The sequence below is a fragment of the Oncorhynchus gorbuscha genome, linkage group LG26 (genome assembly GCF_021184085.1).
Source record: "Oncorhynchus gorbuscha isolate QuinsamMale2020 ecotype Even-year linkage group LG26, OgorEven_v1.0, whole genome shotgun sequence".
NCBI lineage: Eukaryota > Metazoa > Chordata > Actinopteri > Salmoniformes > Salmonidae > Oncorhynchus > Oncorhynchus gorbuscha.
This window is the reverse complement of record NC_060198.1, coordinates 3,380,862-3,394,781: the sequence shown is the minus strand read 5'-3', so window position 1 is coordinate 3,394,781 and position 13,920 is coordinate 3,380,862. Positions and strand designations below refer to the sequence as shown.

General features: G+C 43.8%; 1 protein-coding gene across 1 annotated transcript; it reads left to right on the top strand.

The window, feature by feature from the left end:
• The first annotated feature begins 1,589 nt into the window (after positions 1 to 1,589).
• Positions 1,590 to 12,456, top strand: si:zfos-323e3.4 (volume-regulated anion channel subunit LRRC8C). The gene is made up of 4 exons (XM_046331371.1): positions 1,590 to 1,879; positions 4,622 to 4,770; positions 8,493 to 8,626; positions 8,895 to 12,456. The coding sequence occupies exons 2-4, from the start codon at positions 4,630 to 4,632 to the stop codon at positions 11,074 to 11,076; spliced, it is 2,457 nt and encodes an 818-aa protein (XP_046187327.1). The 5' UTR covers positions 1,590 to 1,879; positions 4,622 to 4,629; the 3' UTR covers positions 11,077 to 12,456.
• Positions 12,457 to 13,920: the final 1,464 nt, after the last annotated feature.

The following is a 13,920-nucleotide window of genomic DNA, read 5'->3' as shown; positions in this document are numbered from 1 at the left end:
TACTATTAAGGGTTTGTTTCATATTTGTTCAATATTATTTCTTATTTTATAATAGCTGTAGGCTGTAAACCAAGTAATTAATTGTACATACTGGCCATTCATGATGACTTGACATTTCACATTCCCTTGGTGAATCTGGCAGCGGAATGCAAAATAGGGACTGGGCTACAGTAGATTTAGATAAGTAGCCTAAACTGAACTCCATATACACTACATGACCAAAAGTATGGGGACACCTGCTTGTCGAACATCTCATTCCAAAATCATGGGAATTAATATGAAGTTTGTACCCCCATTTGTTTCCACATCAGTCTCCACTCTTCTGGGAAGGCTTTCAGATGTTGGAACATTGCTGTGGGGACTTGCTTCCATTCAGCTACGAGCATTAGTGAGGTTCGACACTGATGTTGGGCAATTAGGCCGGGCTCGCACTCAGAGTTCCATTTCATCCCAATAGTGTTTGATGGGGTTGAGGCCAGTCAAGTTCTTCCACACAGATCTCGACAAACCATTTCTGTATGGACCTCGCTTTGTGCACGGGGGCGTTGTCATGCTGTAACAGGAAAGGGCCTTCCCTAAACTGTTGCCATAGAGTTGGAAGCACAGAATCATCTAGAATGTGATTGTATGCTGTTGCATTAAGATTTCCCTTCAGTGGAACTAAAGGGCCGAACCCGAACCATTATTCCTCCTCCACCAAACTTTACAGTTAGCACTATGCATTGGGGCAGGTAGCGTTCTCCTGGCATCTGCCAAAACCAGATTCCTCAGTAGTACTGCCAGATGTGGAAGAGTGATTCATCACTCCAGAGAACACTTCTCAAGAGTCCATTGGAGGCAAGCTTTACACCACTCCAGTCGACGCTTGGCATTGCACATGGTTGTGTTATTGTTATTGGGTGCTGCAATCTATAGTTTTAGCAAAAAATAGCATTTTATGTGATGCCTGTCAAATTGCGCAGCGAAATCCAATAGAGTTCGAAGTTTGCCACTTCAAGCATGCACTGCCAGTCTCATGGATAAAGATAAATTATTTAACGCTAACTGTGTACGTGTGCTTGTCCTGATTGTTATAGAGTTGTCAGTGGGTGTTGCAATCCATAGTTTTTTATATATATATTTTTTTTAAAGAAGGCATTCTATGCATCCCCTGCCAAAACTAAGCTGTTCCTTCTCTGTTAACAATGGCTCCCTTGGTGGAGGTATTTGATTTTTTTTACTACTGGTTGCAGCACCCAAAGAAAATAACTCAGTTACACAGGCCAAACAGTTACAAGGTACACATTAAAGAATGTTCAATTCTGCAAGTATCGACTGATACTGACTCAATGTAGTCGGAGGTACACTTTGCCGACCCTCATCGCAACTCGGCTCCCTTGAAAAGTATACAGTTGAGTTATATAAATGACTATACAGACCAAGGAAGAAACAAAAAATGCTGAATAATAATGATGATGCACTTCTCTTCATTCTAGATCAATGTCAAGGTGACATTCCTATTTAATAGCCTATGTAAGCAAAAAATAGACACATCCGTATATATTTTTTTGCCACACTTTCACTGGGTGGGCCAGTCAAAGGAAGATTAAGCGTCGGCGCGTCGTACGTATTTTAGAAGGCGGAAGGCTTGCATTACCTGTATGGACTTCGACAATCCTGTGTGGCGTGGTAGGCTACTGAACGACACCTCACACTCAAACAACTATCTCAAACTTAAACTTGGGTCCATGTTGTCATCGACTAAAAGCCGAAAACAATAAGTATTTCCCCGCCTCAATAGCCAATTGACTTGACTGGCAGCGATGGGTCAGAGTTCTGATACTTTTTGTTAGGAGGACAACTCGCGGACTACCCCCCCGTGGATCTCGCACGAGCTCAGGTAATTTGCCCGCTCTGAAACAATTCATATCAGAAATATTTGAGAACTGTTGGTTCTTTAAACATATTATTTTTATTTCATACATTTGAACTTAAAAAATAACTCATTAATTGTTTTGAAAATATATTATGTGAACTCATACTTTTGTAAACGAAAATTGTGTATTCAATTTTGTCTGACAGATGCTTTTCTCACAAGGAATGGCAGGAGCCATAACGAACTGTGAATTAAATTGTCTCGTGCAATAAGATGTGTTTTCCTGATTCATCGTGTAGTGTACTGTAATACATGAGTCATAAAGTGTCCGTTTAAAAAATATATAGGATAAGTTATAGGCAGGCTACCCAATAAAAGTGTAGGCTACTTTCACAAAGCATGTTGAAATGTTTATGGTTTTGGTCAATATAAGTAAAGTTTTCAGAATGAAATAGTTGCATTCTCAGTCATTAGCTGGGCTATTTGCTTTAAATACACTGACAGGGAGACACAATTACTAAGCCTGTTGTGAAATGGTCATGTACCTCTTGAATTTAAAACACCCAAAATATGATTACCTCAACTGCATCACTTTCCTTAGAGACCTCTGTTGATCAGCCATTGTTGTCTTGTCATACCGAACAAAAATATAAACACAATATGCAAACATTTCAAAGGTTTTACTGAGTTACAGTTCATATAAGGAAATCAGTCAATTGAAATAAATTCATTAGGCCCTAATCTATGGATTTCACATGACTGGGAATGCAGACATACATCTGTTGTTCACAGATACATTTAAAAAAGGTAGGGATATGGATCTTGCCTAGTTAAATAAATAAATAAAAATGTAAATAAGAAAGCCAGTCAGTATATGGTGTGACCACCATTTGCCTCATGCAGTGCGACACATCTCCTTCACATAGAGTTGATCAGTCAATTGATTGTGGCCTGTGGAATGTTGTCCAACTCCTCTTCAATGGCTGAACGAAGTTGCTGGATATTAACGGGAACTGGAACACGCTGTCGTACACGTTGATCCAGAGCATCCCAAACATGCTCAATGGGTGAAATGTCTGGTGTGTATGCAGGCCATGAGAGTGGCCTTTTATTGTCCCCAGCACATGGTGCACCTGTGTGCACACATGTTTAATCAGCTTCTTGATATGCCTCACCTGTCAGGTGGATGGATTGTCTTGGCCAAGGAGAAATGCTCACTAACAGGGATGTAAACAATTTTGTGCACAAAATTTGAGAGAAATAAGCTTTTATTGCATATGGAACATTTCTGGGATCTTTTGTTTGAGCTCATGAAACATGGGACCAACACTTTACATGTTGCGTTTATGTTTTTGTTCAGTGTACTTTGGCCACTTTGGACTACAGTTCCGGCTACAGGCCGGCCCCTCATTTTCCCATGCAAGGCTCATAGATACTGTAGGAGACACCTCAGGAGAAAGATATTCTATTCCCTCCCCAACCCCTTTTGAAAACACAAAATAAATCTTTCTTCCTAAATTATAGGTTATTATCAGGTAGAGACATGTTGCTTATAATCCAGTCTTTGTGTCAGATGAGTTTTCAAAGCAGGTTGACATTTAGTGTCATGAATCTTGCCCTGGAAGTTAGTCACGGGGCTGTGGCTTGCTGTATAAAGCAGGCAGACAGGCATTCGAGGCATTCAGTTACTGTCTGATTGAACATTAGAATTGGCTAAACGAGTGAGCTAAGAAACTTTGAGTGTAGTATGATCGTTGGTGCCAGGCGCACCGGATCCAGTATCTCAGAAACGACCGCCATCCTGGGGTTTTCACGCATGACACTGTCTAGAGTTTACAGAAAATGGTGCGACAAACAAAATGGCCCCATCCTGCCTGGTATCAACGGTACAGGCTGGTGGCGGTGGTGTACTGGTGTGGGGAATTTTTTCCTGACAAATGTTAGGCCCCTTGATAGCAATTGAGCAATAATTGAACCCCATGCACCAAAAAAGTCAGACCGTTTGGAGGCAAAGCGGGGCCCGACCCAATACTCGATGGGTGTACCTAATAAATTGGCAATGTTTGTTACTCACATTCGTTACTCACCAAATTTTCGCTGAGCAACTATCTTCATTTACTCCCATTACGGCCGGTATGCAATTCCAAAAAAGGTTGCTTGTGAATGTTTACTTAGACTTTTTTGAAAGTACCTACTGGCCGTAACAGGGGTAAATGAAGATAGTCGCTCAGCGAAACTCTTTGGTGAGTAACAAACATATTTTGACATTACAACTCTTGCAGAATTGGTGAATAAGAGTTTGAATCGGAGCTTCCTGGGTGCTAGAAAGGTCTCTAACGCAGATACTGGGGCACCCTGTAGGCAGCTCTGCAGAGTGGTCACTAGCTGGCACAGCCACAAAGACATCAAATCAGATTTTAACCCTAACCTTGACCACACTGCTAACCCTACTCCCTAACCCTAACTTTAAATACAGACCAAAAAGCTCATTTTTACAATATAGTCAATTTTGGCTTTACAGCTTGCCGATATAGCACAAATCGTTCGGTTCTGCCTCCAGGACAAAATTCATGACAGTAAACGTGAACCTGCATCTTCTAATGTGGGGCAGGCTTACTATAACCTTAAACATGGATATTTTGTAATATAGTGACTATAACTAAAGCCATACATTATGTTGCTTATGATATGCTTATTTTTGGTTTAATCCTCAACTGGTCACTTTGTCATTATTTCTGCATTCTCTTCTTCCTCACTTTGCTACAGTGATCAGGATGATACCAGTAACTGAGTTCCGGAACTTTGCCTCATCACAGAACCCCGAGTTCCGGGTTCTAAAGCCATGGTGGGATGTGTTCTCGGAATACCTATGTATCGCCATGCTCATGATCGGAGTGTTCGGATGCACCTTACAGGTAAGACTAAACTCAAACAAACTAACCACCAATGAAGGTATACATTTTCATTGAACGAAGAGTAGATTTAAGTCAAAACTGGAACATTCACTGTCTTCTTGGTAAGCATTTAACATTTACATTTAAGTCATTTAGCAGACGCTCTTATCCAGAGCGACTTACAAATTGGTGCATTCACCTTATGACATCCAGTGGGACAGTCACTTAACAATAGTGCATCTAAAACTTAAGGGGGGTGAGAGGGATTACTTATCCTATCCTAGGTATTCCTTAAAGAGGTGGGGTTTCAGGTGTCTCCGGAAGGTGGTGATTGACTCCGCTGTCCTGGCGTCGTGAGGGAGTTTGTTCCACCATTGGGGGGCCAGGGCAGCGAACAGTTTTGACTGGGCTGAGCGGGAGCTGTACTTCCTCAGTGGTAGGGAGGCGAGCAGGCCAGAGGTGGATGAACGCAGTGCCCTTGTTTGGGTGTAGGGCCTGATCAGAGCCTGGAGGTACTGAGGTGCCGTTCCCCTCACAGCTCCGTAGGCAAGCACCATGGTCTTGTAGCGGATGCGAGCTTCAACTGGAAGCCAGTGGAGAGAACGGAGGAGCGGGGTGACGTGAGAGAACTTGGGAAGGTTGAACACCAGACGGGCTGCGGCGTTCTGGATGAGTTGAAGGGGTTTAATGGCACAGGCAGGGAGCCCAGCCAACAGCGAGTTGCAGTAATCCAGACGGGAGATGACAAGTGCCTGGATTAGGACCTGCGCCGCTTCCTGTGTGAGGCAGGGTCGTACTCTGCGGATGTTGTAGAGCATGAACCTACAGGAACGGGCCACCGCCTTGATGTTGGTTGAGAACGACAGGGTGTTGTCCAGGATCACGCCAAGGTTCTTGGCGCTCTGGGAGGAGGACACAATGGAGTTGTCAACCGTGATGGCGAGATCATGGAACGGGCAGTCCTTCCCCGGGAGGAAGAGCAGCTCCGTCTTGCCGAGGTTCAGCTTGAGGTGGTGATCCGTCATCCACACTGATATGTCTGCCAGACATGCAGAGATGCGATTCGCCACCTGGTCATCAGAAGGGGGAAAGGAGAAGATTAATTGTGTGTCGTCTGCATAGCAATGATAAGAGAGACCATGTGAGGTTATGACAGAGCCAAGTGACTTGGTGTATAGCGAGAATAGGAGAGGGCCAAGAACAGAGCCCTGGGGGACACCAGTGGTGAGAGCGCGTGGTGAGGAGACAGATTCTCGCCACGCCACCTGGTAGGAGCGACCTGTCAGGTAGGACGCAATCCAAGCGTGGGCCGCGCCGGAGATGCCCAACTCGGAGAGGGTGGAGAGGAGGATCTGATGGTTCACAGTATCGAAGGCAGCCGATAGATCTAGAAGGATGAGAGCAGAGGAGAGAGAGTTAGCTTTAGCAGTTCGGAGCGCCTCCGTGATACAGAGGAGAGCAGTCTCAGTTGAATGACTAGTCTTGAAACCTGACTGATTTGGATCAAGAAGGTCATTCAGAGAGAGATAGCGGGAGAGCTGGCCAAGGACGGCACGTTCAAGAGTTTTGGAGAGAAAAGAAAGAAGGGATACTGGTCTGTAATTGTTGACATCGGAGGGATCGAGTGTAGGGTGTAGAGTTGGCCAGTGTAGAGTTGGCCTTGTGTTTTATGTTATTGTATCTCCCAGTGCCTGGTGCAAAGCAGACTGAACCAGGTTTTCCTCTAGGGTTTTGCCTGTGCTTAGCTCCATTCCATTTAATTTGTATCCTGAAAAATCCCTAGTCCTTAACAATTACAAGCATACCCATAACATGATGCAGCCACCATTATGCTTGAAAATATGGAGAGTGGTACTCAGTAATGTGTTATTGAATTTGTCCCAAACATAACAATTTGTATTCAGGGCAAAAAGTGTATTGCTTTTCCATTTTATTTGCAGTTTTACTTTAGTGCCTTGTTGCAAAACATATGCATGTTTTGGAATATTTATATTCTGCATAGGCTTCCTTCTTGTCACTCTGTCACTTAGGTTAGTATTATGGAGTAACTACAATGTTGTTGATCCATCCTCAGTTTTCTACCACAGCCATTAAACTCTGTTTTAAAGTCACCATTGGCCTCATTGTTTTCTTCTTCTCCGGCAACTGAGTTAGGAAGGACGCCTGTATCTTTGTAGTGACTGGGTGTATTGATACACCATCCAAAGTGTCATTAATAACATCACCATGCTCAAAGAGATATTCAATGTTTGTTTTTTATTGTATTTTTACCCATCTACCAATAGGTGCCCTTCTTTGTGAGGCATTGGAAAACCTCCCTGGTCTTTATGGTTTAATCTGTGTTTGAAATTTACTGCACGACTGAGGGACCTTAGAGATAATTGGATGTGTGGGGCACAGAGATGAGGTAGTCATTCCAAAATCATGTTAATCACTATTATTGCACACAGAGTGAGTCCATGCAACTTATTATGTGACTTGTTAAGCAGATTTGTACTCCTGAATTTATTTAGGCCATAACAAAGGGGTTGAATACTTATTGACTCAAGACATTTCAGCTTTTCATTTTTACTTAATTTGTAAGAAAAATAACATAATTCCTTTTTGACATTCTGGGATATTGTGTGTAGGCTAGTGACCAAAAAATCTCAATTTAATCCATTTTAAATTCAGGCTGACCCACCTGAGAAAGTCAAGCATTCGTAAGGCACCGTTCTAATTGGAGGGGGGGGGTATTTTTCTTAGAATATTTGTAGTTTTTTTGTTGTGATTTATCAGTGGGTGCTGTAGCACCCTCAGCACCTTTACTTCCTGAGGCTATGGAGGCCGATGACATCAGTCAGGGTAATTATTGAAGTTTGCAGTTTTGTCTAAAAAAAATACTATTTTGTTCAAAACATTTTTTTTTACCCTTAAATGTATGTATATTACTGTATTTATTCTTGGGATATTGTTTTTCAACAGGAAAAATTCAAAAGATAGCTGGAGTGCGTCTTTAAAGCACATAGCAGGTTAGCCCCCGGGGCATCATTGCAACAGCTGAATGTAAGCACCTAATGGAACTGTTGGATCTTGACAGATGTTGTCGGTGTGTAGCCTGTAGCAATAAGAATAGGAGTGCCTACAGTATATGAAATAAAAATACTTGGCATTACTTACTTTATGTAAATGAAATATACTTTTACCTGAATAAGTTTACCTGTTATTAGTGATATGTGAGGACAACTTAAAAAGTAAATGAATGAACAATCACATGTAGAAAGCATTTGGCCCTGGATAATGAAAACATTTTAGATTGGATTAGTGTGTCCTGTTTAAATCTACTCCCTGTCACGTAACAAAGCATTCTTATCAGTGGTGGTGACCTCCAAGTGGGAAGGGAAAAGAGAGACACATTAACTAGTGTTTTCCCTATATGCATTTAGCACCGCCGCTGCTAAATCGACCAATGTTTCCCCTGGAAGCAGGTCACTAACTCCGTATTTAATATGTCATCTTCTCATCACACGATCCTAATCATTGGTTGATATCAGACCTGGGTTCAAATGGTATTTGAAAGAAAACAAATACTATTTGAACCCATGTCTGTTAGATATCAACTGAAACAGGAAAGAAATAGATCCCAAAAATCTAAGCGTTATGTTATGTAGGTGGCTACTCTGCATGTTGTTCCATTGCCTAATCTTTCCAATAGCACTCACTCTTCTTCTGTTTCTCTTTTTCCCTCCCTCTCTCCATCATAGCTCACCCAGGAGAAGATCTCCTGCCTTCCCAGCCATTTCTCCAGCTCAACTCCAGAGGCCATCGATTGCAGCCACATCCGCAGCCACGGCGAGAACGAGACATGGGAGCACCATACCTTAGTCAAGCCCGTCAGGTAGGTAGCCTAGAGGTAGAGGTTAGAATCCTAGCTCCTAAGGTGGGAAATCATTTGGCCAGATAAAGCAAAAAGACACATGTCTATTTGGATAGTTTGGATCTGTTGATAAGCAACTTCTTGCTAAGGTTAGGGTTAGGTTTAGAATAAGGTTTACGTTTAGAGTATAGTTTTTGGGTTAGAGCGAGGTCAGTAGATAGTTAGTTGAAATGTTACTGATAGTCTGTACAGCATCTACAGAGGGACTATCCAAATTCTTCTTTTACAGCCCTATCATCCGGGAGGTGTACGGACGCAAGAACAACCTTGACATCCACCAGTACGTCTTCGTCAACCATTACTGCTACGAACGAGCCGTGCACTGGTACGGCAAGTACTTCCCCTACCTGGTGGTAATCCACACATTGATCTTCATGGTGGCCAGCAGCTTCTGGTTCAAGTTCCCTGGAACGTCGTCCAAGATCGAGATCTTTGTCACCATCCTGGGGAAGTGTTTTGACTCGCCATGGACCACCCGGGCGCTGAGTGAGGTGTCTGAGGAGCGTGGCGAGGAAAAGATGGTGATTTGGAGGAAGAATACCATTTCGAAGTCAATGGCATCGGCGTTCGCTGCCTCGCCGGACAGTGAGCCAGGGGCGGAGGAGGAGATGGTGGGACTTCTCCGGCAGTCGTCCATCAAGTCAAATCCAGAGAAGAAGAACCCAGAACTACAGGCAGCGGATTCACTCTTGGACAGGAAGGAAGGGGAGCAGGCTAAAGCTCTGTTCGAGAAGGTGAAGAAGTTCAGAACTCATGTGGAGGAGGCGGATCTGCTCTATCTGATGTACGTTCTCCAGACCTCCCTCAAGGTCTTCAAGTTCGTCCTCATCACCTGTTACAGCGCTGCATTGGTCCCCAACATTGAGATTGTAGTTCGTTGCTCAGTTCCTCCGGAGCTGACTGGCTTCGAAATCTACTGCTGCAACCACACCAAAGCCCACCTCTTCTCCAAGCTGTGCTACTGTTACATCTGCTTTGTGGGAGTCTACGGACTTCTGTGCATCTACACCCTCTATTGGCTCTTCCATCGACCTCTTAAAGAGTACTCCTTTGAGCATGTTAGGCTGGAGACGGGTATCAACGACATCCCAGACGTCAAGAACGACTTTGCGTTCCTCCTCCATCTCAGCGACCAGTACGATGCGCTCTACTCCAAACGCTTCGCCGTCTTCCTCTCCGAGGTCAGCGAGAGCCGTCTTCGCCAGGTCAACCTCAACCACGAGTGGCCCGGCAAGAAGCTACGGGGACGCCTCTCCCGGAACGCCGACAACCGTCAGGAACTCCATCTCTTCATGCTCCCGGGTCTCCCCGACACCGTCTTCGATGTCCCTGAAGTGGAATCTCTCAAACTGGAGCTGCTAAACAACGTGACTATTTCATCCAGTGTAATCCAGCTAGGTTCTCTCCAGGAGCTGTCCCTCATCCACTGCCCTGCCAAGCTCCAGCTGGCTGCCCTGACCCACCTCAGAGAGAACCTCAAGGTCCTCCGGCTAGCCTTTGAAGGACTGGAGCAGGTACCAATGTGGATGTACACACTTCAGAGTCTCGAAGAGCTCCACCTGAGTGGCACTTTGACCCACGAACTCTCCCGCAGTGCAACCTTAGACTCCCTGAGAGAACTCAAAGCTCTAAGAGTCCTGACGCTTCGCAGCCGCCTAACCAAGATCCCTCCGAGTGTTGGGGATGTGGCAGTCAACCTCCAGCGTCTCTGCATCTATAATGAGGGCCTCAAACTACAAGCCTTCAGCAGCCTAAAGAAGTTGACCAACCTGGCCTCTCTGGAGCTGATAGGATGTGAGCTGGAGCGCATCCCCAGCGCGGTCTTCAGCCTGTCAAGCCTGCAGGAACTGGACCTGAAGGAAAACAAGCTGACGACAGTAGAGGAGATCTTGAGTCTACAACATTGCCGGCGCCTGGTAACTCTTCGTCTCTGGCACAACGGCATCACCTACATTCCTGAGCACATTGCTAAGCTGAAGTCCTTAGAGACGCTGAACGTCAGTTGGAACAAGCTCCGGAAACTTCCGTCACGTCTCTTCTACTGCACCAAGCTCCGGCACTTGAACCTGTCCCACAACCAGCTCACGTCGCTACCAGCCGAGGTAGGGATACTCCAGAGTCTCCAGTTCTTCTCAGCAGCCTTTAACTCCCTGGAACAGCTGCCGGAGGAGCTGTTCTCCTGCAAGAGGCTCAAGACTCTGGCGTTGGGAAACAACTGCCTGCTCTCGCTTAGCCCCAGGGTGGTTAACTTGGCCCAGCTAGTGCGCCTGGAGCTCAAGGGGAACAGACTAGACTCTCTACCTCCGGAGATAGGGGACTGTCCCCTTTTGAAGACCAGTAATCTTGTGGTAGAGGACAACCTGCTGGATCTACTGCCGTCAGATGTACGGAGCAGGATGAAAGACAGTTGAGAGACAGTTACTTTGCTTACTTGAAAGGGCCTTTTACTCCTCCTGGTGCATAGGCCGCTGACAACAATTGAGAGATAGGATAAAGGGTCAGGTTTGGTTGCACTTGATTGGTCAGAGATGTCAGCTCCGTGGGAAAGGATTGGACCTCTGAGTGGATTAGCAGTTGTGATGACATGAGGGATTCACTTTTTTAAAGGCAAATAAGAGCCCAAAATTACGAGAGGACATGTAAGGACGGAACTATGGACATACTATGGTATATAAGGTTCAAGAAAGGACCTTTTGGAGGAACATACAGTATAGCAATAGAATAATTAGCAAATATAATATATTTTGGTCAAATCCTTTTCAAATCATGTTCACCTACTTATTGCCAAGACTGTACTTTTAAACATGTTTTTTAATACAAAGATGTCTATCAAATTGTCCTTGATGAAATGTAATCCTTAAAGCGTATGTCATATGATGATTCTCTTTGTTCATTTAACTTGCTGGTGGCTTGGACATCGTTGCTCATGAAGGCTGTCTTGCAGGCTTGTTAAGGGCACTATTCAATCTGTATCACTGAAGTGTATTGCACACTAGAAATACTGTAAAGGTTATTCCCGATTGAGCTGACCAATGCAAAGTTTACCGTGAATGCAGCCTCCACTAACTCTGAATTTCCATGATATGGATTGATTAGAGCCTTAAGTTTACATAGAAACACTATCAAAGTGAGTTACTGTTTTATGCCATAGAAAGGATGGAGGATGATATGAACACACATGATACAAGGTAGTGGGAGGAAAACATCTAAGTATCAGTTTCTCCCTTCTCAAAGATTATACCTCCCTTGTTCAATTTATTTACCTGCTAGATTAGTGGTGTACTGCGAGAGGAATCATATATTTCTGAGATCTCTAAAGAGAGAACTTCAGTTGCATCCAGCCAGAGGGGAAAAGAGATGGGGATCCTGTATCCTGTTCAACTGGTTGTTTCATACAAAGGGTTCTTGTATCACTGTCATGGAGATGTGACAAACGCAGAGTGAAATCTTTTCAATGCCGGTGCCTTGGGAGTTTGACCTTTTCCCACATTAACTGAGTGACTTGGAGAGTAACTCATTGAATGAATGTTTTTCATTGTGTTTTATGCATATCAGTTGAAACTAGATGGAGGCCAATTCAACTAGCTAATCATATACAGTAATACTGTAAGCTTCATTATGATACACTGCAGTACATTCACAAAGTGAAACGTGTTATTTGACAATGTAGTACACCACAACAACACAATGATGACACTGGTAGGCAATGCAAAAATGTATTACACAACGTTTGTACAATCCACCTGTAATGAGTGAATGACGTGGACCCAAGTGAAGCTTCCTTATTCCTTTGTTGTTGTCATCCCTTTTTTGACTACCTTTTCAGCTTGTGAGTCACGCAACCAATGTTAGGAAATAAACTAAGGCTGAATCTAAGGTCAGCACTATAAAGGGTTGTACACAGTACTATACTGTAGTAATACTGTAGCAGTATGAGGAGTCAGCTGACAGTACTATACTGTAGTAATACTGTAGCAGTATGAGGAGTCAGCTGACAGTACCATACTGTAGTAATACTGTAGCAGTATGAGGAGTCAGCTGACAGTACCATACTGTAGTAATACTGTAGCAGTATGAGGAGTCAGCTGACAGTACCATACTGTAGTAATACTGTAGCAGTATGAGGAGTCAGCTGACAGTACTATACTGTAGTAATACTGTATCAGTATGAGGAGTCAGCTGACAGTACCATACTGTAGTAATACTGTAGCAGTATGAGGAGTCAGCTGACAGTACTATACTGTAGTAATACTGTAGCAGTATGAGGAGTCAGCTGACAGTACTATACTGTATCAGTATGAGGAGTCAGCTGACAGTACTATACTGTAGTAATACTGTAGCAGTATAAGGAGTCAGCTGACAGTACCATACTGTAGTAATACTGTAGCAGTATGAGGAGTCAGCTGACAGTACTATACTGTAGTAATACTGTAGCAGTATGAGGAGTCAGCTGACAGTACTATACTGTAGTAATACTGTAGCAGTATGAGGAGTCAGCTGACAGTACTATACTGTAGTACTACTGTAGCAGTATGAGGAGTCAGCTAAGAGTACTATACTGTAGTAATACTGTATCAGTATAAGGAGTCAGCTGACAGTACAATACTGCAGTAATACTGCATCAGGATGAGGAGTCAGCTGACAGTACTATACTGCATTAATACTGTAGCAGTATGAGGAGTCAGCTGACAGTACTATACTGCAGTAATACTGTAGCAGTATGAGGAGTCAGCTGACAGTACTATACTGCAGTAATACTGCATCAGGATGAGGAGTCAGCTGACAGTACTATACTGCAGTAATACTGTAGCAGTATGAGGAGTCAGCTGACAGTACTATACTGCAGTAATACTGTAGCAGTATGAGGAGTCAGCTGACAGTACAATACTGCAGTAATACTGCATCAGGATGAGGAGTCAGCTGACAGTATTATACTGCAGTAATACTGTAGCAGTATGAGGAGTCAGCTGACAGTACTATACTGTAGTAATACTGTAGCAGTATGAGGAGTCAGCTGACAGTACTATACTGCAGTAATACTGTAGCAGTATGAGGAGTCAGCTGACAGTACTATACTGTAGTAATACTGTAGCAGTATGAGGAGTCAGCTGACAGTACTATACTGCAGTAATACTGTAGCAGTATGAGGACTCAGCTCTTTCAACAGGTTGCATACCTTACTAAAGTATTATACTATAGTGATATTACTAGAAAGCAGGGATGTAGTCAAGTCACTAAACCTTGACTGAAAGTTC

Excerpts from the sequence above, each read along its gene's own strand:
- si:zfos-323e3.4 (XM_046331371.1), top strand. The coding sequence starts at position 4,630 with ATGATACCAGTAACTGAGTTCCGGAACTTTGCCTCATCACAGAACCCC. Across the intron at positions 4,771-8,492 it reads TGTTCGGATGCACCTTACAG|CTCACCCAGGAGAAGATCTC; the intron begins GTAAGACTAAAC and ends TCTCCATCATAG. Across the intron at positions 8,627-8,894 it reads ACCTTAGTCAAGCCCGTCAG|CCCTATCATCCGGGAGGTGT; the intron begins GTAGGTAGCCTA and ends CTTCTTTTACAG.